Raw genomic sequence first — 25,035 nt, 5'->3', positions numbered from 1 at the left:
ACATTTTTCTGCATGGAAAAAAACAAAACCAAACAAAAATTAGATGACACCGAGTTGTTTTAATGCCCATTTTGCAAAGGAAACACCAGGTCTGGGTGCCTCGCTGGAGAAACTGCAGGCCCATGTGGTAGCCCCACATCCCAATAGCTGTGGTGAGAGCTACACACTCCCAGTCTGTGGGAGAGAGCCCCCCCTCCCAAAGGGCAGCACCTGGAGAGAGCTCTGGATTAGCTCAGTGAGTGCTCAACCCCACTGTCCACCACCCCATCCATAACATGACCAACCCTCTACAGACAGTGGCAAAGCAAGTGATGGTCAGAGAAGGTAGGGTCCTTCTTTGACTTCACCAAGACTGATGAGAAACCGAGCTCAGCTGCCTGACCTCATGCTTTGAGGGCTATGTTGTGAAGTGTGTGAAGTGGCTATTTTGAGGTGCATGCATTGCAGCAGGGAAACAGCATCCCCTCACTGAGGAGCCTGGAAGGAGAGAACTGGCCCCTGGGCTCTGCTCTGTGACTCCTCCTGACCGTCTTTGGGACAGCCACATTTTGCTGTGCTTCAGTTTAGGGCCATTAATGCAAAGCTTTTGCATTTAAGATGAGCCCTGACTCCACCCAAGTAATTCAGTGCTCAAGGTCTCAGCCTCCTCACCAGCCCCTAACACTGTCCTGGGGGGTCCCTGAAGCCCCTGAGCCCCCATCACACTGCTGCAGCTGTCTCTGGGGCACTTTGATCCCTACCTGACATATTCTCCAAAGGACTTTACAGCTGCTGAGAAAATTGTCCTTAAAACAGAAGAAAGGGAGAGTTTCTTAGAAAACAACCCCCACCACCAAAAGGATAACTTTCCCCAATTGGCATGGCAGGCCTGAGGAAAGGGAATAAAACCTCCAGTTAAACTGTAGAACTCAGCTTTGCTGAGACAGTTTCTTATTTTTTTTCTCCCACAGTCTCCAAGGACAGTGCGTTCTATGAAAAGCATAAGATACCAGTATTTGGGTCCTTGTTCCTCCAAGGAAATGTTACCACCTGAAGCACTAAGAAACCATCCCTCCAGCTTTCTTCACCTTTTCCCTTAAATGACTCCTGCAAAAAACCCAAACTCTGCACCAAAGACTCCCTGCCATGTTGCCTCTGAGTATAACAAGTACAGCTTGTATAATGAGTACAAGTTGCAGATAAATAAATGAGAGAATAGCTCAGAAGGCTTTTAATTATCAGGCTACCTAAGTGCTTCCTGGCACTTTTAGTAGCTTGAGAAAAGAAACCCTTTTCTGGCTAGAGAAAACAGCACATTCAGCTCCATGTTTTTTTTAACCTTATGCTGTCTAGGTGTCACAGTAACACAACCACAAGATCCAGCTCAAGAAGAGTTTATGAGAACTCAACAGAGCCCACAGCCACTAGACAACAAGTCACTGATCGGTCCCAAGCCTTCTTCTCTTGAGAGCAGGTTGCTGTCAAGGGAGAGATTTCTTACCTGTGCTGGAGGTGGGGTTGGGTCTCAGCTGCTGATGAGAAGTGGAAAGAGATGGTCCTGCCTGCATTGTGTCTGGTAGGAGCAAGTCGAGAGAGAAGATGCAGCTCTGCAGGGGCTCAAATATATAGGGAGCTGGATGGGGAGAAGGAGGAAAAAGCTTGCCAAGGGGAGGATCCACATGCTTAGGGGTGTGGGAGGTACCAGGGCAGCCTTTTAGCTTCTTACAACACTGAAAACTTTGAGGGAAGCTATTGCAGTGCTGTCAGAGCCTCCTCCCCTCCCAGAGGGGTAGGGACTGTGGCTGTGGCTGCACTGCATAATGCAAATGTTCTTGCACACGCGCTTTTAGCCATAAAGAGAAAGCAGGCTCTTCTGCTTCTCTTAATTCTTTACTGGAAGCACTGTCTTGTTTCCCATGGACCTAATGAGGTGTCCCTTTTGAGAGATGGGCAAGCGCTACATTCCCAACCACAGAGATAATTTTACGAGGTTGCAGATGTTAATCACAAGTGAAAATGAAAAGTGAGGACTGGGTTTCTTTTAACTACATGATGAATGTTTACTGTGGGATGCTAATCTGCTGGCTGGGAGGAGGGCAGAAGCAATGATGTTTTCCCCATGGCACATCTAACTTAGTCAGAGTGTCGTCTACTGCTTCTGGCTGTAAAGTTGGGCGTCAGCTGGTTTGACATGTAAGGGCTGTGCAGTGGATGCTCGGCCTTTACAGGCACATCCTTGCAGGCAGGTTGCTGCCTTGACCTATCTAGTGCTCACCCCAGCTATAGACTCAGAAACCAGCCAGCTCAAAGAGTGTGCCCATAGGACCTGAAGATGGCCAGCAAACAAAGCGATGGCATTTGCTCAATGCCTACCTGCCCCGCACTCACCCGCTTGGGCTCTTGCATTTGTGTTCAATGCCAAGCACCATGCCGAGCTCTTTGGAGTTCAATTCACCACAGAAGCACATTGCACAGGGTCATTACGTCCCTCTGTATCGCACCATACCTCTGACCAGGGAAGGCTTCTTCTCCCGGGGACCTCAGGAAACAAACACAAAGGTCAAGACAAGGCTAAACAACAGTCGAGCTGGACTAGTCTAGCTAGACCAGGTAGGTATGCAACTTCCAGTCATCCTCCATAGAAATGTCTCTGCTGCAATTCAGGCAAGATAGCTTTAATGGGGCTATTCCCTTGGGGAAGAGGGATGAGGCCAGTGGCATCTGTTCCCATGGTTTAGGGGAGCTGTTGAAAGCTGCAGAGGACCTGAAGGGTGCAGGGAGACACATATCTTCCAAATAACCGCTAGAGGGACCAGGCGAAGCATCCCACTTCAGCCACCCAAAATCACTGCCTGTCAAGGTGAGGCACGTTCACACTGCTACAGCTGCACCCACATTTCACATTCCTCAGGACAACTCACGCACAAGGAGAAGGAAAGGCCCACGCTCCCTGATATACTGAAACCAGGACCCAAATGCCTGGGAACAGGCCATCGAGAGGACCAAAGAGTTGGATCATGCCAGAAGAAATGTGCCCTCCTCCATCTCGGCCTGGGCAGAGCACAACCGGACTGCACGTTGCTGAAGGAGGAGCTGAGCTGCCTTTGCAGCATTGCTGAAGAAGCACCTGAAGATCTTCTTGGCCCAGCTAAGGCTCAAGGCCAGGCTGTGTCCTTGCCTCACTGTGCGACCACCTGCAAGTCAGAGACGGTGGTCAGTCAATAGCATGAGGCACAGCAGACCTTCTGCATCAACCCCCAAAATGCAGCCATTGGGCAAGTGAGTCCTTCCCTGCATGGACTTGTGTAGGGCCCAGCCTGACCACAAGGAGAGGTTTCCAGAGTGTATTCACCTCATCTAACTCCTGCCATCTGGACCGCAGGCCGATGTAGGGATGTCTGTTGTCCAGACTCTCCCTCAGCCAACAAAAAGAAGGCGACAACTCTAGTGAGACACGTGCTTTGTAGACATTCGAAGGAAGGGGAGACGAACCTCATTCCAAAACCACCCCAACCCCAGGGACATCAGCTGAGAAGCCCCTCAAAAAAGGAAGTCACTGAGAGCCCCAGAGGATCAGAATGGGGTGTCACACGCGAGTGAGTGGGACCAGGGAGAGCAACGGCCCTGGGATGCCTCTCAACCAAAGTGCATCGCCTGAAACTCTCATCTAACTTTGTCCTCTCTAGCCAATGCGGAGAAAAGGACACCCTGGAGGGCTGTTTCTCCCAGCCCTCTTTGACACCTTGTTTAGAAAGCTATGAAACTGTTCTCCAGAAGGGCCTGTTTTTCTCCTGGGAGCAGTAAGTGTGCACAGGAGAGCTGTAGCAGAACATTTGTCCATGTGAAGTGTGAAGGAAGTAAATGAAGATGTTTTCTTCCAAGGCAAGTACATAAAAGGCTAACTCGCAAAAGGATCCTCTTTATAGCCTAATTTTTGCAACCGCCAAACTAATTTTGCTTTTGTCTCCGAATTGCGCCCTGGTGGAGAAGCCCAAGGCCAGTGGGCCTAGTGGGAAGATGTGTGGGTGAGCAGTAGGGTTTCCCCTGCAGAGCCCCTGGGGGCCAGTGCTTGCTGTCCTGTGTAACAAACAGGCTTACTTTGTGTGGTTGGGATTTGACACCCACATATAAAGACCTACACAGCACATGACAAAGAGGAGGGGAATCTATAACACCAACAACTACATCTTCCTTTTGAGAAAAACCTCAATCATCTCATTCGTACTGGTGTATCTCAGAGTGAGTTAGGACTGACTACTGAGCATTACCATGGGACTAAGCTCATTTTGCCTACGCTGCATTAAGTGTATGCAGGGTACCTCAGCTGAATCCTCTAACTCCACTCTGCCTGCACTATGTGGGACTATGCTATGCATCTGAACTGATCAAACCGAAAGCAAAGCTCTCCTCGGTAGCAAGTCAGTCACTTAACAAACGCCAGGGGTTGCAATGGAGTGTCTAGTAAATGTGTTCTCTCAAACCTTTTACCCATCCTGAGGAAAGCCCTATGAAAACTGAATGGTTGGTTTGGGTGATGACAATGCTACACTGCATTGACAAGGCACTTTTCTTTGGGGCAAAACCAGGACAATGGTGACAAAGTTCCCCTATGAAACATGTGCCTGCAGGAATGCACAAAAAATATGATTTGTAACAAAAGACAATTTCTACTAGAAATATTCAGGATAACAGGCACCTATGCATAATCAATATTCCTGTCTCAGGGATTTCCAAAACCCTGACCTCATCATTAACCACTGCTGAAAACAATATAGAAAGGTTCAGTGAAACAAGACATGGGAAGATGTAGCTGATGCCAAGAACAGTTTTATTAGTATTTAAAGCAGGAGAATACAAAAGCCATTGTACAAAGCAGTGTCAGGAAACAGGCATCTCTTTTCAGAGTACATGCACACCCTCCTCCAGCTCCAACGCACTTGGCCCAACCTCAGCCCAAACACTTGGCACGCGAGTCAAAACCACTCTCGTGCCAGGGGAAGACTATTCAGGAACGACCTGGCTGAAGAACAGTAACTCCAATGGAGTGGGTGCTTGACTTTCTTTTGCCTTCATTTTCAAATGTGAGCAAACTCTGAATCACAACAGAGGATTCAACAGTCTCCCACCAGGCTCCGGTACAGCAATAGCTAACAGGCTGAAAACATCGGGGCAGCCGTCTGACAGGACTGTAGCCAGGAAGCAAGGAATGGTGGGTGGGCAGGCATCTGCATGCTGCAGAGCTCTATATCTGAGTGAGCGCCCTGGGCTCTGAACCATGCCCTGGGATTTCCTTGCACTGAACACAGAGGGTGCCTGGACTCACTGCTCAGATACACAGTCCAGCAAGATTAATCCCAGGCCATGTGGCTTTGTTCACTGGTCTGTCCGAACCAAACCCTCCCAACAAGGCAGAGCTTCTGCAGCTTATGTTAACAGCAATTTAGATTCCAGTAGTGAATGGGGACCCCCGACCCAGTTACCCGACACTCTTTTTTTGACACCTGCACTAAAGGAGAGAGAGAAGAAGGGAGTCTTTCACATGGGGCCTAGGCCAAGATATCGGAGGTGGAATCTCCACAAGGGAAGCGGATATCATGAGCAAGGCAAGGCCCACAGGGTTCCTTCCCAAAATCCACCAGGAAGTTCTTGTTCACGGTCAGGCCACCATTCTCAGTGTCCACATCAATCTGCAGCATGACAGAGCCTTCCCTGCAAAGGAACAAGAGAGCAGATATTATGGACAAGGAAACCATGCTCCTGTTCAGGACATCCCTGCACTTCACTCTTCTCTTCCCTATCTAGGCAAAGGCTTTCTCTTTAACACCTTGTCTTCTACAGAGAACACAGCTGAGGCCCAGTTGCAGTAGCTGCATGTGCCAGCGTTTAGGGGTTTTACCGAATCCGCAATGGCTGTGAGTAAACCACTAGGCATGGTGTGAAGACAGGCTGGAGCTTGCCTTTGTGTTGGAGATCATCATCAGCTTTGCTAAGAAAGACATCTCTGGTGGCTGCACTGGGAGATGCTGCAGCACAGGCATAGCCTGGCTCTAGGAGATCCACGGATGGATTCATGCCACGGAGGAGATTGATAAACATACACTCTCCCAAGCAAAACCATGGCACCGCAACTCCACGCAGGGAGCAGGCTCACCCCGTCCAGCCAGAGAGGAGTGCAAGTCAGCTGCCTTTGTAGTTCAACGCAAATAAGCTGTGGGTATGAGGTTAGGAAAATCTGTCTCCCTGCAACCACAAATGGGTCCTTGTAGCCCCCTGGATGAGGCACCTCTCCCTTTGCTAACAGGGAGGCCCTGCAAATGGGCCTTGACTGCACATGCAGAGGGACAGTGCTGCAACTTCCCTCCTCCCGAAGATTTCTTACTTGACCGCATCCGGGTAGAGCTGCTTGTCCCATGTGCTGTAGAAGGAGTTGGTAACGTACAGCCTCTTGCCATCCACGCTGAGCTGCATTCTATGAGGACCGCTGTACACTCTCTTGCACTGAAGGCACAACAGAGAGCAGTGACTCTACTGGCCTCATTCTTTGAGCAGAGAAGCAAAACAGGAGCAGAGAAGCAGAGCAGGAGAGCTGGCTCTCCTCCTAACAGGGACACTGGAGCAGGGCTCGCCTTGATGCAAGGAGAGCTGAACTTTTCCTCTGGTCAAGGCGCACGTTCACCTGACAGACAGAACCTGCAGCCTCTGAGTTAACTGGGATCTCTTTCAGCTGCAGAGAATGTTTCCACCATGCTCCAGCAAAACCCCTGTTGTGCTTGGATGGGACACAAGGGAATTCTTCACTGTGGCCAGGCAGTGCAGTGCGATCACAGCATCGGCAGGCATGGCTCAGCTAGCTCCAACCCACTCAGCCCAAGCAAGGAACCCTGCAAGGCACAAGCCTACAGAGAATTCACCATGGACTGCGCCACATGCCAGGGCACCGGCATATTTACTCAGAAAGCACCGGCCTGAATCTCGTGTGCCCGCACTGCCCTCCTGTGCTTTCCATGCTTGCTAGGTTAAAACCATCTGGGGTCAGGCTTTTAAACGCTGCAAACACACTGGCAACTGCAGTGGAGACTGCCCCCAGGAACCCTGGGAAGAGAATTAGCAGAGCAGAGGCAATTTGCAAAGGACACAGCAGGGGAAAGAGGCCGCGTAACTCACCTTGATCACCAAGGGCTCCGGCTGACACTTCAGCTCTTCATCTCTACACACAATTACAGGCCCACCTCTGAGGATACTGCCTCCCACAAACACCTGTAAGCAAGGGACAGGGAGACACGTTGCCTTGTCCTCTAACCACCACTGGATACTGCTAAGGAACCCAACGGAGGAAGCCTCTCTGGTGCTGGCTTACCTGTCCCACCAGCTTGGGCTTGCAGGAATTGGAGATGTCATACTGGCGGATGTCTCCGTGCAGCCAGTTGCTGAGATACAGGAACCTGTCATCCAGCGAGATGACGGAGTCGGCTGTGAGAGCTAGGACAGAGAAGCAAAGAGCTATGGGGATAAGGCAGCACCAGCAGAAAACGTGTGCCGCACGGAGCCACAGCTCACACCTCTCCCTGCCATTCTGTATGCAGTGAGTCCACTACAGGAAACCTGCCCAAGCAGAACAGGCTCCGGTTGGGGAAGCAGCACATTTCTGGAGGTGTGCACAGCCACTCAGACAACCCTTCCGTGATGTTTATGCAGCAAGGCATTGAGGGTCAGCGAGTGGGCTTTGCCAGGCTGCACAGCCTAAGGCTCTTGGAGGAAAAGAACCCAAACAAACAAAAGAACCCCCCCCCACATACTCGTCTTGAATCAGGGCACACTAACCTGGCATCTCAGGGAGAATCCATCCCCTCACCTTCTTTGCCGGTATCTTAATCACCTCCTCTACTGCCCAGCAGTCTCTCTGTACAAGAAACAGGAGCACTACAGTGTGAGCATTTCTGAGCATTTCGGTGTGAAAACGCTTCACTGCGCGCGCGCGCGCACACGGGTAGGCAAATCTGCATTAGGAAGGCTGCCACCACACAAGGCCCACCCACTAAGAGGAGACAGAGTTAGGGACAGCACCCTCTGACACCACCAGCAAGGCTGGGATTCACCACTCTACATAATCTCCAAGATCTTCAAACAAGAACCCCATCCGATGCCCTTCAGACTTGATGGGAGAAGTGTAGCTGCCACGTGAAGAGTCTCAGTTCATTCTGAGCATACACACAGCAGGAGGATGCGACCCTGAATTTCTCTCCAGAGTTTCTAAATCACCCTGCAGGTCGTGATGATTGGGTCTCGCGTTACTTCCCGTGACTGTGGGACAATACTTGCCTCGTTCTTGTAGAAGCGATAGACAATGCCACTCAGGGCACAGCTGACATATCCCTCGGCAGCATCGGGGTTGTGGAGGAATTTAACTTTCAGGGGCAGAGAGTCCTCCCCCAGGTCAAAGCACTGGATGAGGGTACGGCAGGACAAGTTCCACACATTCAGGCGGTGCCCAAAGACCCCTGGTTTCAGGTCAAAGGAAAAAACAAGTCAGAAGAGGTGGTGCTAGCCCTGTAGACTAATCTTTCCCAAGAAGGCTAACAGGCAGGGAGAGCCACAGCAGCCGCAGCCAGGAGTAGCAGAAGAATTTGAGTAGTCCAGGGAACAGTGGGGGAAGACTGGGATCGGCTGCTCTTAAGGACAGACGCTGCACTACCTGTAGCAGTGCCTGCAAAATGGGCCTTTCTGGGAGAATTCGGCCTGCCCCCTTTCTCCAGCACTAATCCTTTCCCCGACCACAAAGGCATCCTCCCAAGACCATTTGCACCTATACCCCCTCACCTTTCTTCAGGTCATCTGGATTAAACCCAAGTCCTGCACGTTTGGGGACTAATCCGTCAGAGCTTATCAGAACATTGTGGCGCGGCTGGAACCAGAAGTCATGTCCGTTGGGGGGGACTCCGCACTCATTCTCCCAGTTCCCCTTCAGCTCAAAGGTCTCCCCATCCAGGACAATAAAACCACCTGTGGCACGGGAAGAAAAGCACAACGGATCACACACTTCACTTCCAAACTGATGTCATGCTTTGTGCGTTAGCCTCACTTAAAGGGTCAAGCATGATCTTCAAAAGATTTTCTCCTTTGAGATACTCAGCTGCAAAGGCTCTACCAAGTGGCTTTTGTTGGGCAAAATGATGTGTATTACAGCTTTCCATATGGGCTAAGTACAAGGGTTTGGAACCAAAAATGATCCCAACTTAATATTCACCTAAGTGTGCATTTGGTGGCTCAGGTTACATATGTTGGCAGGGCTTAACCCCCTGCCCCATTCTCAAGTGGTCGTGGATGAACCCCTAACTAAGATTAAGTGACTGAATGGTAGATTAAATAGCTGAATGTGTGGAGGAGACCAGGTACTTCTCCATCACTTGTTTTCATGTCCCCACTCTGGACCTCAGGCTTGTGGACGGGTTTTGTTCTTATATCAGCACAGAAGGACTGGGAGTTCTTAACAAGTCTTCTGTGTTTGCTATTGGAAATTTTGAACGTCTGAAGTTTTGAGGGTTGTTATTTTTCTAATGAGAATCACGCTCTTGGAATGATTACAGGGAAAATACCTTTTCCATTGCCAGCTGGATCTCCTGTGCTGGAAATCAGGATATCACCATTAGGCAGGCTATGAACTGCAGAGAGGTGGCCCTTGTTACACTTCCAGAAGACATCCACTGGCTCAATCACCTGAAAAAAGTTTACGCGCACACTTAAGCCCCTGATTGCTCAGCTCATTTCACACTCCCTGGCAGAGCCTTTGGCCACCTGAGATTTCTGAAAATCTCTGACACTTGCAGGAAGTGCTTTCTGCCCAGGAACTCACACCAGACAGACCGTGCTCCTCCTCAGAGAGGAGCAGAGATGCCTCTGAGCTTCTCCTTTACACAAACATGAATGCAGCAACACCCAACTTGTGACAGCTTGATGGTCCACCTCACTATTTGGGTGGGGGTCACGCACAGGTGTGACATGACTTCCCAGCTAGAAGACATTCCCTGCACGAAACAGGCATGGAGAAGGCAACAAAATGATCATCAGAAACATGGACCAGATCCCGTGTAAGGCTTTCTTGGTCTAGAAAGGAAACAGCTGAAAGAGAAGCATGAGCCAGGTCTTAAAATCAGAATGGAAGAGAAGGTGAAGAGAACCTTTCTTCCCTGCATCTTATTCCAGAAGCACCAGTTCCCAACTCCTCCTCAGAAACTTGTCTTGGAGTCACCTCAGGCATACCTTACACAGTTTGGGAGCCCGGCACTGTGTACCCACATCCACCACGTAAATGCGGGAAGAAATCAAACCGGGAAGAATCAGCTTGTTCCTTCTCGTTGTGATATTGTCAAAGCAGGTGCTTCCAGCATTCCACCCTGAGAAATACAACTCGTCTTTGAGGTTGGGCATGGGCAGGCGATGGATCACCTAGGCAGTCAGAGGCAGAAATAGAGTTCACTCAGGTTGGCAGGGAGAAAAGGGGACCTAAATGCAAGCAATTACTTAGTGAGGATAACACTGCTCCCTGCACTGGTGCAGATTTGTGGATAGGTCAAAGCCTATATGTGGCTAATCAGTTCAGAGATATACTATTCACAGAATTACAGAATGGTTGAGGTTGGAAGGGACCTCTGGAGATCGTCTAGTCCAACCCCCCCCCTGCTCAAGCAGGGTCACCTAGAGCACGTTGCACAGGATCGCGTCCAGGCGGGTTTTGAGTATCTCCAGAGAAGGAGACTCCACGACCGCTCTGGTTCATGTGGGTAACCTGGACTTGCAACCTTGGGAGGCAGGCAGGTGCTGATTCCCCATTTAGGATGAGAGCAGACAGGTTGGTACAGTGCATAAGAGAACACCTCTGAATCTGCAGTGTAATAGAAACATGCTCAACGCTGCAAAAGTGCTGGTTGCTCTGAACCCATCTGCCACTAGAGACCATCTTCCATGCTGAACAGCCTCTGACAGGGTGGTTCAGTGCATGGGCTCTAATGTTCGCTAGTAGCAAGATCCTCTGGAAATGAGTTGGCAAGTGAGTCACAGTTGACATGTCCACAGGGACACAGAGATGGAGATGATTCAGCTGGAGCCAAGCATACAGGGAACAGCAGAAAGTGTAAATGTGCCGGATCTAGAGACATTATGGAGCACAGAGCCAGCAGCTAGCACTCAGCCCGGGAAGAACAGAGTCTAGTCACAGGTACCTGGCAATAGTGTGGAGATCTGGGGTTAAGATCAATGGTGGCCAGGAAGTCAGGCTGGTCGATGCCTGTTTCCCTGTAGGTACAGGTCACGTATGCAAGCTCCTCTCTGGGACCTTTTTATCCAAAAAAAATGTGTTAAGACACGCCATGAATCAGTCAGAATGGAAAAGAAAAGCTCTTTCCCAAATGCCCTCCATTCCGAAGACGCTTGAGAGGACTTGCCTTTCACAGCTTCCGGGCAGGTTGTGTACGTCTGGCACTGAACTCTGCACCGGTCTGATTTGAGAAGAAGAGAAGAAGAAAATGAGATTTCCACCTCCTTTAAGGATGCCCTTTCAAAAGGCTCTGTCCCACCAGATGGACCCTCTCCCACCCTGGCTCTCGAGGGGGCCCTCTGTGACCAGCATCTGCCTTTGTTGCAGTAGTGACAAAAGACAGGAATCCTCCTTAAAGAGCCACCAGGGGGTGGCTCACAGATAAAACCACTGCTCAGCTCCATTCTGCATCTTCTGAGCTCCTCAGCGATCCCCTCCCCATCGACTGGGAGGGACAGAGAGTTTACACTAATAACCAGGTCTAAAGGTCTAGCCTGGAAAGGAACTTTTGGAAAGTAAGGCTGAGAAAGTAAGTTTTGGAAAGTAAGTTTTGGATCTCGTCTCCCTGACAATTCCCCAGAAGAAAGCAAGGCTCCCCTCAGCACAGATGCTACAGCCAAGTGGAAGGTGCTTTTCAAGGCACAAATAAGCCCCTGGAACCAGGATAGTAACCAGAGGAAACGAACCTTCCGTACCAGCCAGGCACAACGCTACCGGTCCGCAAGTGGGACTGAGTTTCAGGATGCAATGTCTGCAGCCCTGAGGCAGTGGCTGGAGCAAGATGCAGCATGGAGGCATAAATCAACGCTAGACAGCTTTGAGCTGCTGGAGGCTGAGTGGAGGCTGCAGAGTATTTCTTACCCATGCTGAAGGTCTTCGGGTTCACTCTTGCCAAGAGCAGAGGTGCTGGAACTGAAGGTGCAGCTTGCTGTCTGTCTCGCTGGAGTGGGATGCGTTGTGCAGAGGCTGCTCTGAGGGGGCCTTATATACCAGTGTTAGGGGTGGGGAGGAGAAAGCAAGCTGCCAAGGGAGAAGCAAACACTCCTAAGCGTTTGGGAGGTGCCAGACCAGTGCTGTGGCTTGTTTCCGCCTTGGTAGCTACCAATCTAGGGGAAAAATCTGCTGGTCCGTGCAGGTCCTTTCCTTAAACACAGGCCACCCATATCTGATTCTGGTGCTCTGATGATTTCCAAGGGGACCTCTTTGCGCTCTAGAGGCCTCCATGTCCCAGCTGAAACACAAGCTAATTAAAGCCATTGCCCCAAGCCCAGGCTCTCACAATACAAATGTGCAGTGGCTGCGAATTCCACACTAGGGATGAGAAGAGCAGCTAGATAATGGGCCCCACCAGCAGCCTCCTGGAAATTACGGGGCTTGAACGCACAGAGGCCGCCAAAGGTACCTCCGACATCTGGACCCTGACAGAAGCCACGTCTCTGCCTGAGAACTGAGCTGCAGCTATGGACCCCCCTGCCATCAACTCACGAAGATGGGCCCAGAGTTTCCTCTCCCCATGCAGAAAACATTCTGAGCTTCCAGGGACCAAGGACTCGGATGCAGGGCTCAGGGGGGCAAGAGACTCCTATAGCACTGAAGTCAGAAGTCAGGAGCTTCTGAGGAGCTGCCGACATCTCCCAAACAACTGCTAGGAAACACATTAGGCTAGAAACGGGTGCCTCAGGAAATACAATCTCTGCCATATTGATGTAGCACTTACAAGGTCAAGATATGGCTGCTGCTTCTCAAGTTTGCGTCTGCATATGGGAAAGTTAGTCCATCTGTGAAAAATAGGGACCTGCAGGACTGGGGGCAGTTCGGCACTGCCAGACTTTGCCTAAGCATAAGCCACTTACTCTCCCTACCTCACTGAAGTAGAATAATGCCATGGAAAACTAATGACAGAGATGTCTCCATGCCCAGCTGCTTGGATGAACTGCAGCTCTGAGCGACAGGAACATGGCCAGCCTGCTTCAGGGCCTCTGGCCACAGCAGTCTTCCCTCCTTGCCCACTGCCCCAAAGCACAGCTCCAGTGGGTGCTTGCAATATGAACCTGACTGGGTGCTGGAACACCCTACAATGAATGGCTGGATCCAGAGAGTGGGCCTCCCATCAGGCCACTGGGAAAGTGCACCCAGGGTTTTCCTTGGGGGGCAGGTTGCACTCTGGCAGGTAGCTGGAAGAGAGGGAAGGCATCAAAACCTCCATTTGGGAAAGAGAAAGAAAATCCACTCCAAGATGTTCAGTGATCCCCTCAGTAGCTAGACACTGAGAGCTAGCGGACAAATTATTAACAGTGCTCAGCTAGCCATTCTGCTCAATGAAAATGCAAAGCCCCATGGCAGACACTAACACTGCCTGGCACCAGTGCGGATGGATGACATGCAAACTGGACCAACTGCCACAAAATACCTGTGGGAACAGCGAAGACCTCAGTTAAAGGGATTCAAGGGCTGGGGAGAAGCGCTTTGGAAAGAAGGGTCCTTTCTTGAGACCTCCACAAGCCTTACTGCTGCCAGATGCCAAACTAAAGCAGGAAGAAAACGCCAGGCATCATGGAACATCAACTGCTTTACGTTCTTCCACCATGTCTTGTGGAAGAGCTCACTCAATCAGTGGGCAAGTTCCATGGGATGAGTAATTAATTGCTCCATGTAGGAATGCAGAAACATCTGCCAGAGCCATTAAAGAAGCCCTCAGGAGATCTCTATCAGAAGAGAGGACAGCGTAACCCATCTCGCTAGGGCTGTAATTAATGACTCTCTGGTTTCCAAAGAGCTCTCTGAACATGGGACGAGCAGGCGCAGGGAGCAGCCAAATGCTTGGTCTTTTAGGGTGCCAACAGGTTCTTGGAAGAACTCATAATTTCTTTAGCAGAACTCCATCTAGCGACTTGCAGGGCAAGGGGCAAAGCCAGCCGGAAAAGGCATGGTTACCTACCACAGCCAGACACTTCCATGCAGGCAGTGTATGGTTAATAGGCTGGTAGGAAGAACTGTCGGTTGTTACTGACAAGCTACACGGTATGTCAAGTTTCTTTACAAAACAAGGAGAAGGTGTTAAAATATCACGGGGGAGAGGGGAAAAAATGTGAGGGAATGGTTCCAAACCTTATTTTCTCGGCTTATTTTCAGGAGTCAAGATCCTGGACAACGGGGACTATGGTGAGAGAAATGACGTCCTCTGCAAATACCAAGAGAGGTCAAGAGAAGCCATAGTGCCCAAAGTCAAGGACGGCCTGTTGTCCTGCAGCACTGGGGAAGCAGTTATGACAGCACGTGAGCTAAAATCACAGCACTAGCCTACGCTGCAATGTCCTTTTGGAGCAGAGGACAGTGCCCACTGAAAGACACTCAGGCCCTGATGGGACAGTGCAGCTGCAGTTCTGGGCCAGCAATGAGAATTACAAGCCCAGCAGCAGCAGTCGCAGCCAGAGGACCTACCATGGTTCTTCCTCTGCCTTGGCAAACGCAGGGGACACAGGAGCTGAAGACAGGGAAAGGTTATCATTCAGATGGGTCTGAGGAAGCTTTCTAGACACCCCTCAGCTGCTAGTTGAGACCCATGACTGCCTGGGCAACCTCACAGCTCCCCTTCTCACCAGAGAAACATCTCAGGCAAAAGGCAGAGCAGAACTCAGCACATTCTATCATCATCTGAGGTAGGGGCACAGGGCTGAAAGACTAACAGAGACCTGTGGGAAAAGAGGGGCTGGATGGCGTTTCCCAAATGTCAGACCCCACCTGAGGTGCCGCGATGTGTCAAGGAGCTGGATTATGCGACTGGTTTGTGGGGCAGAGGTCACAGGGTGCAGAGTCATCCTTTAATTTTCCTGAAACCACGGGTGTCATGGGAGATGCATTACAGCCACCTGGTATCACACCGGCTGCTCTTGCTTTTTTGCGTTTCAGCACACTAAAGCACTCCAAGATAACACAACAGACTTCTGGGAGCTAAGCATAATATGCATGTGTCCAAGATGCCAGCGTCTCCAAACCCCTCGGAGGCTTGATGAAAGACCACTACATATCCCCCACACTGGACCAAAGACTGGCTGGCCAATGCCCTAAGACCTGGAGTGCTGAACAATGGCTGTCTTTCCCCACTCAGGGCAGCGTCAAAACCTTCAATTACAACTGCATGGAGCCAACCATGCTCCAAGGGTGATGGACACAGTGAGGCCTCCCTAGGGCTGTGCACCACTTTGCAAGCCTAGCAGGATATTGCTGGATTTCTCCCTCTGGATTACGAACGGTGACAGCCCTTTTAGAGTATTCACAAAGGAATTTATTTCATAGATGTGCTTCCAAAGGGGACTTGGGGAAACCGTTTTTGAAGCAGCTTGCACATCCCATCCTTCAACAGGAAACTCCTGCTGCAGAGAGATGTGGCAAGAGCTGGTTCCACCTTTTCTGTAAAATGCAGCACTTCAGTTGCCTTCAGTATTGCCTGCCCAGGGCTCCCGTTAGCCTGGGACTTGTCTCTTGCAGGGCCTGTAGATCCCCCCAGAGTGACTACAGCTGCCCTTTCCTCGTTCTCTGCTTCACTCGAAAGAGCTCAACACTGCTCACTCATAGTGGTCTGAGGTGAGCAGAACAGCCCGTATTTCCCCAACTGAAAATAAAAGAAGAGTTTCAGATGTTGTACCTGATTTCATGTGGACCTTTTTTGCCTGGCTGGCATGAAGCACAACCAGGCCCGAGGAAGCACGAGAAGGGCATGCTCCATTAGGGGCAAATTCAGGTGCTCAGCTGCTGCCTCTGTGCATGCTTTTGCTGTCACGATGTGCATGTCTCACTGCACCTGCTTCTTGCACCTGCACACCTGCTAATTAAAAAGATCATTAGTCTTCTACTCATTAACTAAGTTTGCTTGCTCACTCTGCTCCTATTTGGTTTGCCTTGGTGATGTCCTCGGCATCCATCACAAAACCAAGCTGTGGGGCGTAATGTTTTCTAATTAAAACTGATAGTAGGAAGGATAAGAGCAGGCTTAGCAGCACCAGCAAGAAAGAAAAGGATGGTTAGCGGAGAACAAAATCAGTATCGTGACCAAGCTCAATAAAAGCTCCCTGCTGCAGGCAGAGAGGGGAAGCCGTGGCATGGAAAAGCAATCAAGAGGCTTGATGTTACAGCCCGCACCAAGGTGGAATCTCCTCCCCTCCTCCTGCCTATCACTTCTAACCCTGATGGGGAAGAACATGCTATAATTTTGATAATGGGCATGACCGTCTTATGCAATCCGGTGCAGCCTGGCATAACACAGTAGATGCATCAGGAGAAGACCTTGCTTCAGCAAGGACACTAGGTCTCCTCTAAACACCCAGATTACAACTCCCTTGACTGCAGGAGCAGTGTCTAACCTTCCCCCACTTCTCCAGGATGGCGGTTCCATCTCTTCCCATCTGACCCTCTCATGTAACACTGGAGGTACCCCAGGACATCTAAGCATTGCTCACAAGCTTGGGTTCTCAAAACCCCCTTTTCTATACTTTTGACCTGGCCTCCATACTCTCTCTGCAGCCTTCTACCAGAGTCAAACAGTTCAGCTAGGCACTAGGCACCACAAGAACAGCAGGGTTTGCAAAGAGGGTAGTCAGCACCAGTGCCGCAGCAAAAGATGCCAGCAGAGGCACATTGTCCAGACCCTTCCCCTGCTCCAGATCCCTCCTGCGCTTGACTCCATACTTGTCCATTCCCCTCCTCAGGAGCAAGACAAAAAAACACACCATCCAACCCTTCTGTCAAAATGCGCAGTTTTCCACCTCAAATGGCAAGGGCAAGACAGGAGTTGGAGGTTAATGTGCAAGCTGGTGACGTGGTACAGGAACGTTAACAAAATTCACTGTTAGCTTCTCCAGGATGTGACTGAGAGAGTGCCAGCTTGAAGCTCTGAACATTAGTAAGAGCCTGACGTGCAAGGAGTCTGCCTATAGGCAGCATCCAGTCTATCTTGGAGACGTTGTGAAGCAGACATTTGCTGGCAAATCTGAAATTCATGGAGTCAGCCCCAAGTTGCACCTTTCATTCCTACCTGAACTTCTGTGCGGATCTGAGCAAAGATCTCCTTTTAAACAACTTGCATTATAAGTGAATAGGCATTAGTCCTAGTTTAATATTTGCATACACAAATGTTGAGGGTTAATCAAAAACCTGTCTTCCTTGTATCATTTTCCAAAAGCTCCTGTGTTCTTCCCAGAGACATGTCTTGGAGTCACCTCACGCATACCTTACATAATTTGGGATCCTGGAAGCTTATTCTCATATCTACAACACAAATTCAGGGAGAAATTAAGCACGGAAGAATCAGCTTGTTCCTTTTCCTTGTTGACACATCTTCAAAACATGTGATGCCACCATTAACACCCTGAGTGATGACGCTTGTCTTTCATGATGGGTGGTGAATCACTGCCTAGGTGATCCACCACCCATCATGAAAGGCACAATTATTTCCCTCAGGGAGGCAGAGAGAAAAGGGGATCTTAACGCAAGGAGCCACTTCTGCCTTTGCAGCATTTATCAGACTGCAGGTGGGACTGCCCCTAGAGACTCATTGAGGCTAACACCGTCACTTGCACTTCCTGCTTCTCTTGGCAGCATACGTCCAGCTAAGACACTGGAGATGTCAAAGCTGAAGTCTGACGTTCTTTCAGGAACTGGATTCCTCAGCCCATGCCATCAAAAGCCTTAACAAGAGCTATCTAAATAAATATGCTCTGGAAATGTGCCTTTTAAGGCCAGAGATAGGATTCCTCCAGTGCCCTCAACACTTGACCCAAAAGACATCGTCAACCATGCACCATGGACACCGTCCCCAGCCTCAGCCACAGAGAAGCGGTAGGTTCAGGTGAAGACAGAGCAAAGCCAGCTGAGCTCACCACGTGTCAGCACAGAGGGGACAGCAGCAAGGGAGCAGGAAGCTGAGATTCCTGGCAGACAGCCTCCCAGACTGATGTGGATCCCCAGGGGAGCAGCAAGAAGTAGACCTGAGGCAGCAGATCGCGCAGAGGGCTGGCTCATAGGCTGTGGCAAGGCATGAACGCCTCAGGAGGCAGCTGAGGAGAAGAGTCCACTTAGGATGCTCAGGACATGGAAGGAGAGAGCGCCCAGAACTTTGGTACGAGTGGCACGCAACACACAGCAGGGCAGAGGCAAATATTATTAAAAGCAGGTAAGCTATGCAAAGCTACGATCCACACTGGTGGTCTCGATCACCTCATCTAACGGACACAAACCAAAAGTCAGAGCGCTACTAGACCCATACTTGTAGATGCTGTGTCCTTCAGCACATGACTTCGAAAAACAGCACACTGTACAGGCTACTAGGTTTGCTGGAGGGAACGTCAGCAGAGCACAAACACATTTCTCCTCCTCAGTGGCATTCTTCTGCCTTTTCTCCTCCACAGGTATTTCAGCCACCCTCTCCCCTCCAAGTGACTTGCTTTCTGTTGGAGCAGTAGTCACAGGGCAAGGGGCAGAACTATGTGACCAGAAGCATGGGAACTATGGGATTATCACCCCTCACCACTACAGCCCGCAGCTACAACTGGACAAACCCACTCTAAACCCACATCCTTAGGTTGTGATTTCACACACCGTGTAATGAGAAGTAACTTCAGGCTGCCACCAAATGGCCCTGCCATGTGCCGCCACAGGGAAATCGGCCATGCCAATGGACAGTGAGTCGCTTTTTTGGCAGCGTAGTTTTCTGTCGGATCAGCTCATTTATCTAACCCCTCCTGCAACTGTACAATCACTAGATCTGGCACAAGTGGAGCGGCAGGAACATGCAGCTGGGGAGGAACAACAAGTGGGACCTGCTTTCTCTGCTGGCAGCCAACTTACACTGCAGCAGATGCACTCTGAAAATGATCTCCTCTGTGCCTCTGCCTAAAGATAAGCATGAGCAACTTTCCTTCAAGAGTTCCTACGTGTACTATGAATCATACTCCTAGCTTATAACAAATCAAAACAAAAACATTTCACTCTTCTCCACTGGTGGTGATGGAAATGCAGACAATGATTACCTATGCTGAGCAGTCTACCTAAACATTTCAGGTTCCACTCCAAGGAGTCACTGTTCACTTCTCTGTACATAACAAGGCGCTTCCCTACACTCTTAGCCCCAGAAGTAGGAGTTCAGTTTTCCCCTGAAAAGCAGGGAGCTCAAGGTGGCAGACCAAAAATTTTTCTTGGACAGTGGCTCTCATCATGACTCATTTGGCTTTACCTCAGCAGGAACTGTTCTCCATGCTATAGCTTTCCCAGCTAACAATCGGGATATAAGATCTCCCGTTGTCCTTGCTCACATGTCATGGGTACTCCAGAATAGACTTTTTTACAGAATCACAGAATCGCTGAGGTTGGAAGGGACCTCTGGAGATCATCTAGTCCAACCCCCCTGCTCAAGCAGGGTCACCTACAGCACTTTGCACAGGATTGCGTCCAGGCGTGTTTTGAATATCTCCAGAGAAGGAGACTCCACAACCTCTCTGGGCAACCTGTTCCAGTGCTCTGTCACCCTCACAGTGAAAAAGTTTTTCCTCATGTTCAGATGGAACTTCCCATGTTTCAGTTTGTGCCCGTTGCCTTGTGTCCTGTCGCTCGGCACCACTGAAAAGAGTCTGGCCCCATCCTCTTGACACCCTCCCTTCAGATACTTGTACACACTGATAAGATTCCCCCCTCAGCCTTCTCTCCTCCAGGCTAAACAGGCCCAGCTCTCTCAGTCTTTCCTCATAAGAGAGATGCTCCAGTCCCCTAATCATCTTTGTAGCCCTTCACTGGACTTGCTCCAGTAGTGCCACATCCCTCTTGTACTGGGGAGCCCAGAACTGGACACAGCACTCTACATGTGGCCTCACCAGGGCAGAGGAGAGGGGGAGAATCACCTCCCTCGACCTGCTGGCAACACTCTTCCTGATGCACCCCAGGATACCATTGGCCTTCTTGGCCACAAGGGCACATTGCTGCCTCATGCTTAACTTGGTGTCCACCAGCACTCCCAGGTCCTTCTCCGCAGAGCTGCTTTCCAGCAGCTCAACCTCCAACCTGTACTGCTGCATGGGGTTATTTCTCCCTAGGTGCAGGACCCTGCACTTGCCTTTGTTGAACTTCGGGAGGTTCCTCTCCGCCCACCTCTCCAGTCTGTCCAGGTCTCTCTGAAGGGCAGCACAGCCCTCTGGTGTATCCGCCACTCCTCCCAGTTTTGTATCGTCAGCAAACTTGCTGAGGGTACACTCTGCCCCTTCATCCAGGTCACTGATGAAGAAGTTGAACAAGACTGGAACCAGTACTGACCCCTGGGGGACACCGCTAGCTACAGGCCTCCAACTAGACTCTGCACCACTGAGCACAACCCTCGGAGCTCTGCCATTCAGCCAGTTCTCAATCCACCTCACTGTCCACTCATCTAGCCCACACTTCCTGAGCTTGTCTATGAGGATGTTATGGGAGACAGTGCCAAAAGCCTTGCTGAAGTCAAGGGAGACAACAGCCACTGCTCTCCCCTCATCTACCCAGCCAGTCATTCCATCAGAGAAGGCTATCAGATTGGTTAAGCAGGATTTCCCCTTGGTGAAGCCATGCTGATTACTCCTGATCACTTTCTTGTCCTCCACATGCTTAGAGATGGCCTCCAGGATGAGCTGCTCCATCACCTTTCCAGGGAGGGAGGTGAGGCTGACTGGCCTGTAGTTCCCTGGGTCCTCCTTCTTGCCCTTTTGGAAGACTGGGGTGACATTGGCTTTCCTCCAGTCTTCAGGCACCTCTCCTGTTCTCCATGACCTTTCCAAGATGATGGAGAGTGGCTTAGCAATGACATCTGCCAGCTCCCTCAGCACTCGTGAGTGCATCCCATCAGGGCCCATGGATTTGTGGGTGTCAAGTTTGCTTAAATGATCTCTAACCCACTCCTCCTCGACCAAGGGAAAGTCTTCCTCTCTCCAGACTTTCTCTCTTGCCTCCAGGGTCTGGGGTTCCTGAGGGCTGGCCTGAGCAGTAAAGACTGAAGCAAAGGCGGCATTCAGTAACTCTGCCTTCTCTGCATCCTTCGTCACCAGGGCATCCACCCCATTCAGCAGCAGGCCCACATTTTCCCTAGTCTTCCTCTTGCTACTGATGTATTTGAAGAAGCCCTTCTTGTTGTCCTTGACATCTCTCGCCAGATTTAATTCCAAATGGGCCTTAGCCTTCCTCGTTGCGTCCCTGCATACTCTGACAACGTTCCTACATTCCTCCCAAGTGGTCTGTCCCCCTTTCCACTTTCTGTAGACTTCCTTCTTCTGGTTGAGTTTTGCCAGGAGCTCCTTGCTCATCCATGCAGGTCTCCTACCTCCTCTGCTTGACTTCCTACTCATAGGGATGCACCACTCTTGAGCCTGGAGGAGGTGATGTTTGAATATTAACCAGCTCTCTTGGACCCCCCCCTTCCTTCTAGGGCCCTAACCCATGGGATTCCTCCAAGTAGGTCCCTGAAGAGGCCAAAGTTTGCTCTCCTCAAGTCCAGGGTTGCGATCCTACTTAGTGCCCTGCTGCCTCCTCGCAGGATCCTGAACTCCACCATCTCACGGTCACTGCAGCCAAGGCTGCCCCCGACCTTCACATCTTCCACCAGTCCTTCTTTGTTTGTTAGTACAAGGTCCAGCAGCACACCTCTCCTTGTTGGCTCCTCCACCACCTGTGTCAAGAAGTTGTCACCAATGCTCTGCAGGAACCTCCTGGACTGTTTGTGCCTAGCTGTGTTGTCTTTCCAGCAGATATCAGAGTGGTTGAAGTCCGCCATGAGAACCAGGGCCTGGGATCGTGAGGCTACTTCCAGCTGTCTGTAGAAGGCCTCATCGACTTCCTCTTCCTGATCAGGTGGCCTGTAGTAAACACCCACCACAGTGTCACCCATGCTAGCCTGCCCTTTAATCCCTACCCATAAGCTCTCAACTCGCTCTTCATCCACCCCTAGGCACAGCTCGATACATTCCAGTTGCTCTCTCACATAAAGAGCAACTCCACCACCTCGCTTTCCTGGCCTGTCTTTCCTAAAAAGCACGTAGCCATCCATGACAGCACTCCAGCCATGCGAGCTATCCCACCATGTCTCTGTAATGGCAATGAGATCATGGCCCTGTGACCGCACACAGATCTCTAGTTCTTCCTGTTTGTTCCCCATGCTGCATGCATTGGTGTACAGGCATTTCAGAGAGGTGATGGAGCATGCAGGTTTCCCAGGAGGGATACAAGAGGATCCTCCATAGCCACATCCCATGCGCATCCCATTTTAGTGAGATAAACACAGTTAGTTGTCTTGGGTATGTCTTGGTAGCAGGAAAATAAATGAAATCTGCAATTTCCAGTTACCAATGAATGAGTGAAAACTAGAAGTGTTGTTACTTATCAAGTAATAGGCAAGCTGCACTATGCCCTCCTGTGGTCATCCGGAAGATCGTCTTCTGCTTTAATTCCAAAAAAATAAAAATTCATGCTGATATACTCAAAGGCAGTTTGGAAGTATTATGGGCTCCAGAAGGCTAGGTCATGTTCAGTGGTTTCTTCTCATTCTTACCTACTTCCAAACAGACCATGGTTTCAACCAGCAACATCAAATAATGTGGCAGACCCAGAGGTTTTGGTGCCTGTTGAGTAAGGATGCATTCTGGCCAGTAAAGCCTCTTTAATATTACTGAACGAATACCTAACATCTTTTCTGATCCACCACAGATCTGGGCCAAGTCTGCATCCTCCAATTTATTTTGTTTCACTGTATGCTTTTTCATGTTTCACTTCCACTTTGGCAGGCATGAAAGAGAGGATGGTCAGTTAATAAGGTAAGGTTTCACAACACCTTTCAGAGATGCTCTGAAAAGTAGGCATTTGGCTAGTGTCTGAAATTCATAGGTCCATTTCCAATGGCACACTGTTCCTAGCTGAAGTCTGTGGGTTATCTGGAGCAGGATTCCTCTGATTGACTGTGGGCATTTGCCATGAGGGTATCACCTCAGAGACCTCCTTATAGCCAACGAAGGTGGTGTCGGTACAGTCAAGTGAGTCCACACTAAAGTTCATCTTGCAATAAGGTAGACCCAAACAGGCACACATACTAAAAGCAGAATCTCACCTATGGACACAGATCCCATGACCATGCCAAGGCCCACTAGATTTCTTTCCAGAATCACTAGAATACTTCTACTCAGATCTTACCTTTTCCAGTGTCTGGATTAGCAGATATTAGGAAAACAGGATAATATTCTAATTCAAGTGATTCCCACACTTTGCTTTTCTCTTCCTTATCTAGGCAACTTTTTGCATTTAACATTAGCCTTTTACAAAGAATAGAAGCAAGCCCTGCCTTCAATAGTTGTACACACCTGCATTCAGGGGCATTTCAAACTTGGATTTCAGTTTGGGACCCTGACTGGAGTGCCACTGTAGTTGATGACTGACCTCAGTCATCCTGCAGTACACTGTCAGATCCAGAAGAGGCCAAGGGCCACCCTCAGAAGTGTTCTACACCAAGTTTTTGTATTGCATTGTATTTCTGTATTGCATGAAGACAGGTTGCAGTCTGCCCTCACGTGGCCATGTGGAAAATCATGCACTTTTTGTCATTTTAAAAACTCATAGTGGTATAGCTGGAAATATTTGAGGAAAAAATATGGCCTCCAGTATTATTGGTTGGTAGCAAATGTATTGTTCCATCCATCTGCTTCCTAACAAATCAAATAAATGATTTTGCTGGACAACATGAGCTTGTTTAGAAACTGAGCACCCACTGTACCCATTCAGTATGGAATATTTATTAGTAGCATTTATGTGGGTTAGCACTGTATAGTCCATTATTGAAATCAGTCCTTTCACAAAGAAAACCACAGGTCCTTGCAGAAGGATGATTTAAACATCATCCATTTCTAAGAAGCTGCTGAAAATGGGCTTTTACTGCAAAAGCAGGTAGCTACAACCCCCTGCCATTCAGGAAAGCCTTCTGGCTTTACAATGTCCTAACAGAACTGCTTGTCCCAGGTTTCAAAGAGGCTGGGGTGACTGCAATCTAGCTGCCCTACATTAAAAGCACACAAAAAGGAACTCTCAAAGCCTAGTTCCAAATATATTAGGCAAGACTGTGAGCAGCTATGTACAGAATGCAGTCTGGATTATAAAGTAAGATCTGTCAGATAGGTGGGGTTTCATTCTAGCAGCACAGGGAAAGTCAGAAGAAACAGCCAAAAGGCTCCATCAGGAAGTCCCATTAACACGCTGCTTCTCAGACACTGCTGATGTGAGTCTAATGTTACAACTGGCAATGCTAAAGCTCAGCAGGAAATGGTAGAGACTGGCAACGGACACAGATAGGAAAGCAACAGATCTAGACAGGAAAGAGGACCAGACCCAAGAAACAGCTCAGGAAGATGCATCAGGAACTGTCAATAGAAGAAGGAGTAGGTTTGTGAGTTCTTGTCTCTTCAATAATTTGCAATCATAAAGCAAGAGACTAAAAGGCACCTGTTGTTAACATCATCTGGCTTAGACATACTGTGCAGAAAAGTTTTTTGCAGTTTTCTCCAGTCTTAAAAAAACAGGATAGAAGGAAGCTCTGCTTGCAATAATGGGAACAAAGGCGGCTTCAGTGAAAATAGATTCCTCACCAAAGAATTTTTAGACAAATGACATTATTTCAAAGAGGAGAAAATATAAGATCCTTTCAGAAAGTAACAAAAACAGCAGAAATGTTAATAAGAAAAAAAATGTGAGGCTCCACC

General features: G+C 49.6%; 1 protein-coding gene across 1 annotated transcript; it reads right to left on the bottom strand.

Moving 5' to 3' along the window:
* Positions 1-5,525: 5,525 nt before the first annotated feature.
* Positions 5,526-12,155, bottom strand: LOC106484815 (methanethiol oxidase-like). Its single transcript, XM_067313103.1, has 11 exons — positions 12,152-12,155; positions 11,196-11,308; positions 10,237-10,422; positions 9,573-9,693; positions 8,797-8,979; positions 8,299-8,477; positions 7,801-7,879; positions 7,337-7,458; positions 7,144-7,236; positions 6,359-6,477; positions 5,526-5,688 (listed from the first exon to the last, which is right to left on the bottom strand). The coding sequence occupies exons 1-11, from the start codon at positions 12,153-12,155 to the stop codon at positions 5,526-5,528; spliced, it is 1,362 nt and encodes a 453-aa protein (XP_067169204.1).
* Between the last annotated feature and the right edge of the window lie 12,880 nt (positions 12,156-25,035).

The sequence above is a fragment of the Apteryx mantelli genome, chromosome 31, assembly GCF_036417845.1.
Source record: "Apteryx mantelli isolate bAptMan1 chromosome 31, bAptMan1.hap1, whole genome shotgun sequence".
Taxonomy (NCBI): domain Eukaryota; kingdom Metazoa; phylum Chordata; class Aves; order Apterygiformes; family Apterygidae; genus Apteryx; species Apteryx mantelli.
Note: the sequence above shows the minus strand (reverse complement) of the source record. Positions and strands in the feature narration are given on the sequence as shown.

Coding starts and splice junctions, on each gene's coding strand:
- LOC106484815 (XM_067313103.1), bottom strand. Junction 8,478..8,796: donor TCCAGATGACCTGAAGAAAG/GTGAGGGGGTAT, acceptor ACCTGAAACCAG/GGGTCTTTGGGCACCGCCTG. Junction 7,459..7,800: donor GATTCTCCCTGAGATGCCAG/GTTAGTGTGCCC, acceptor TCTCTGTCCTAG/CTCTCACAGCCGACTCCGTC.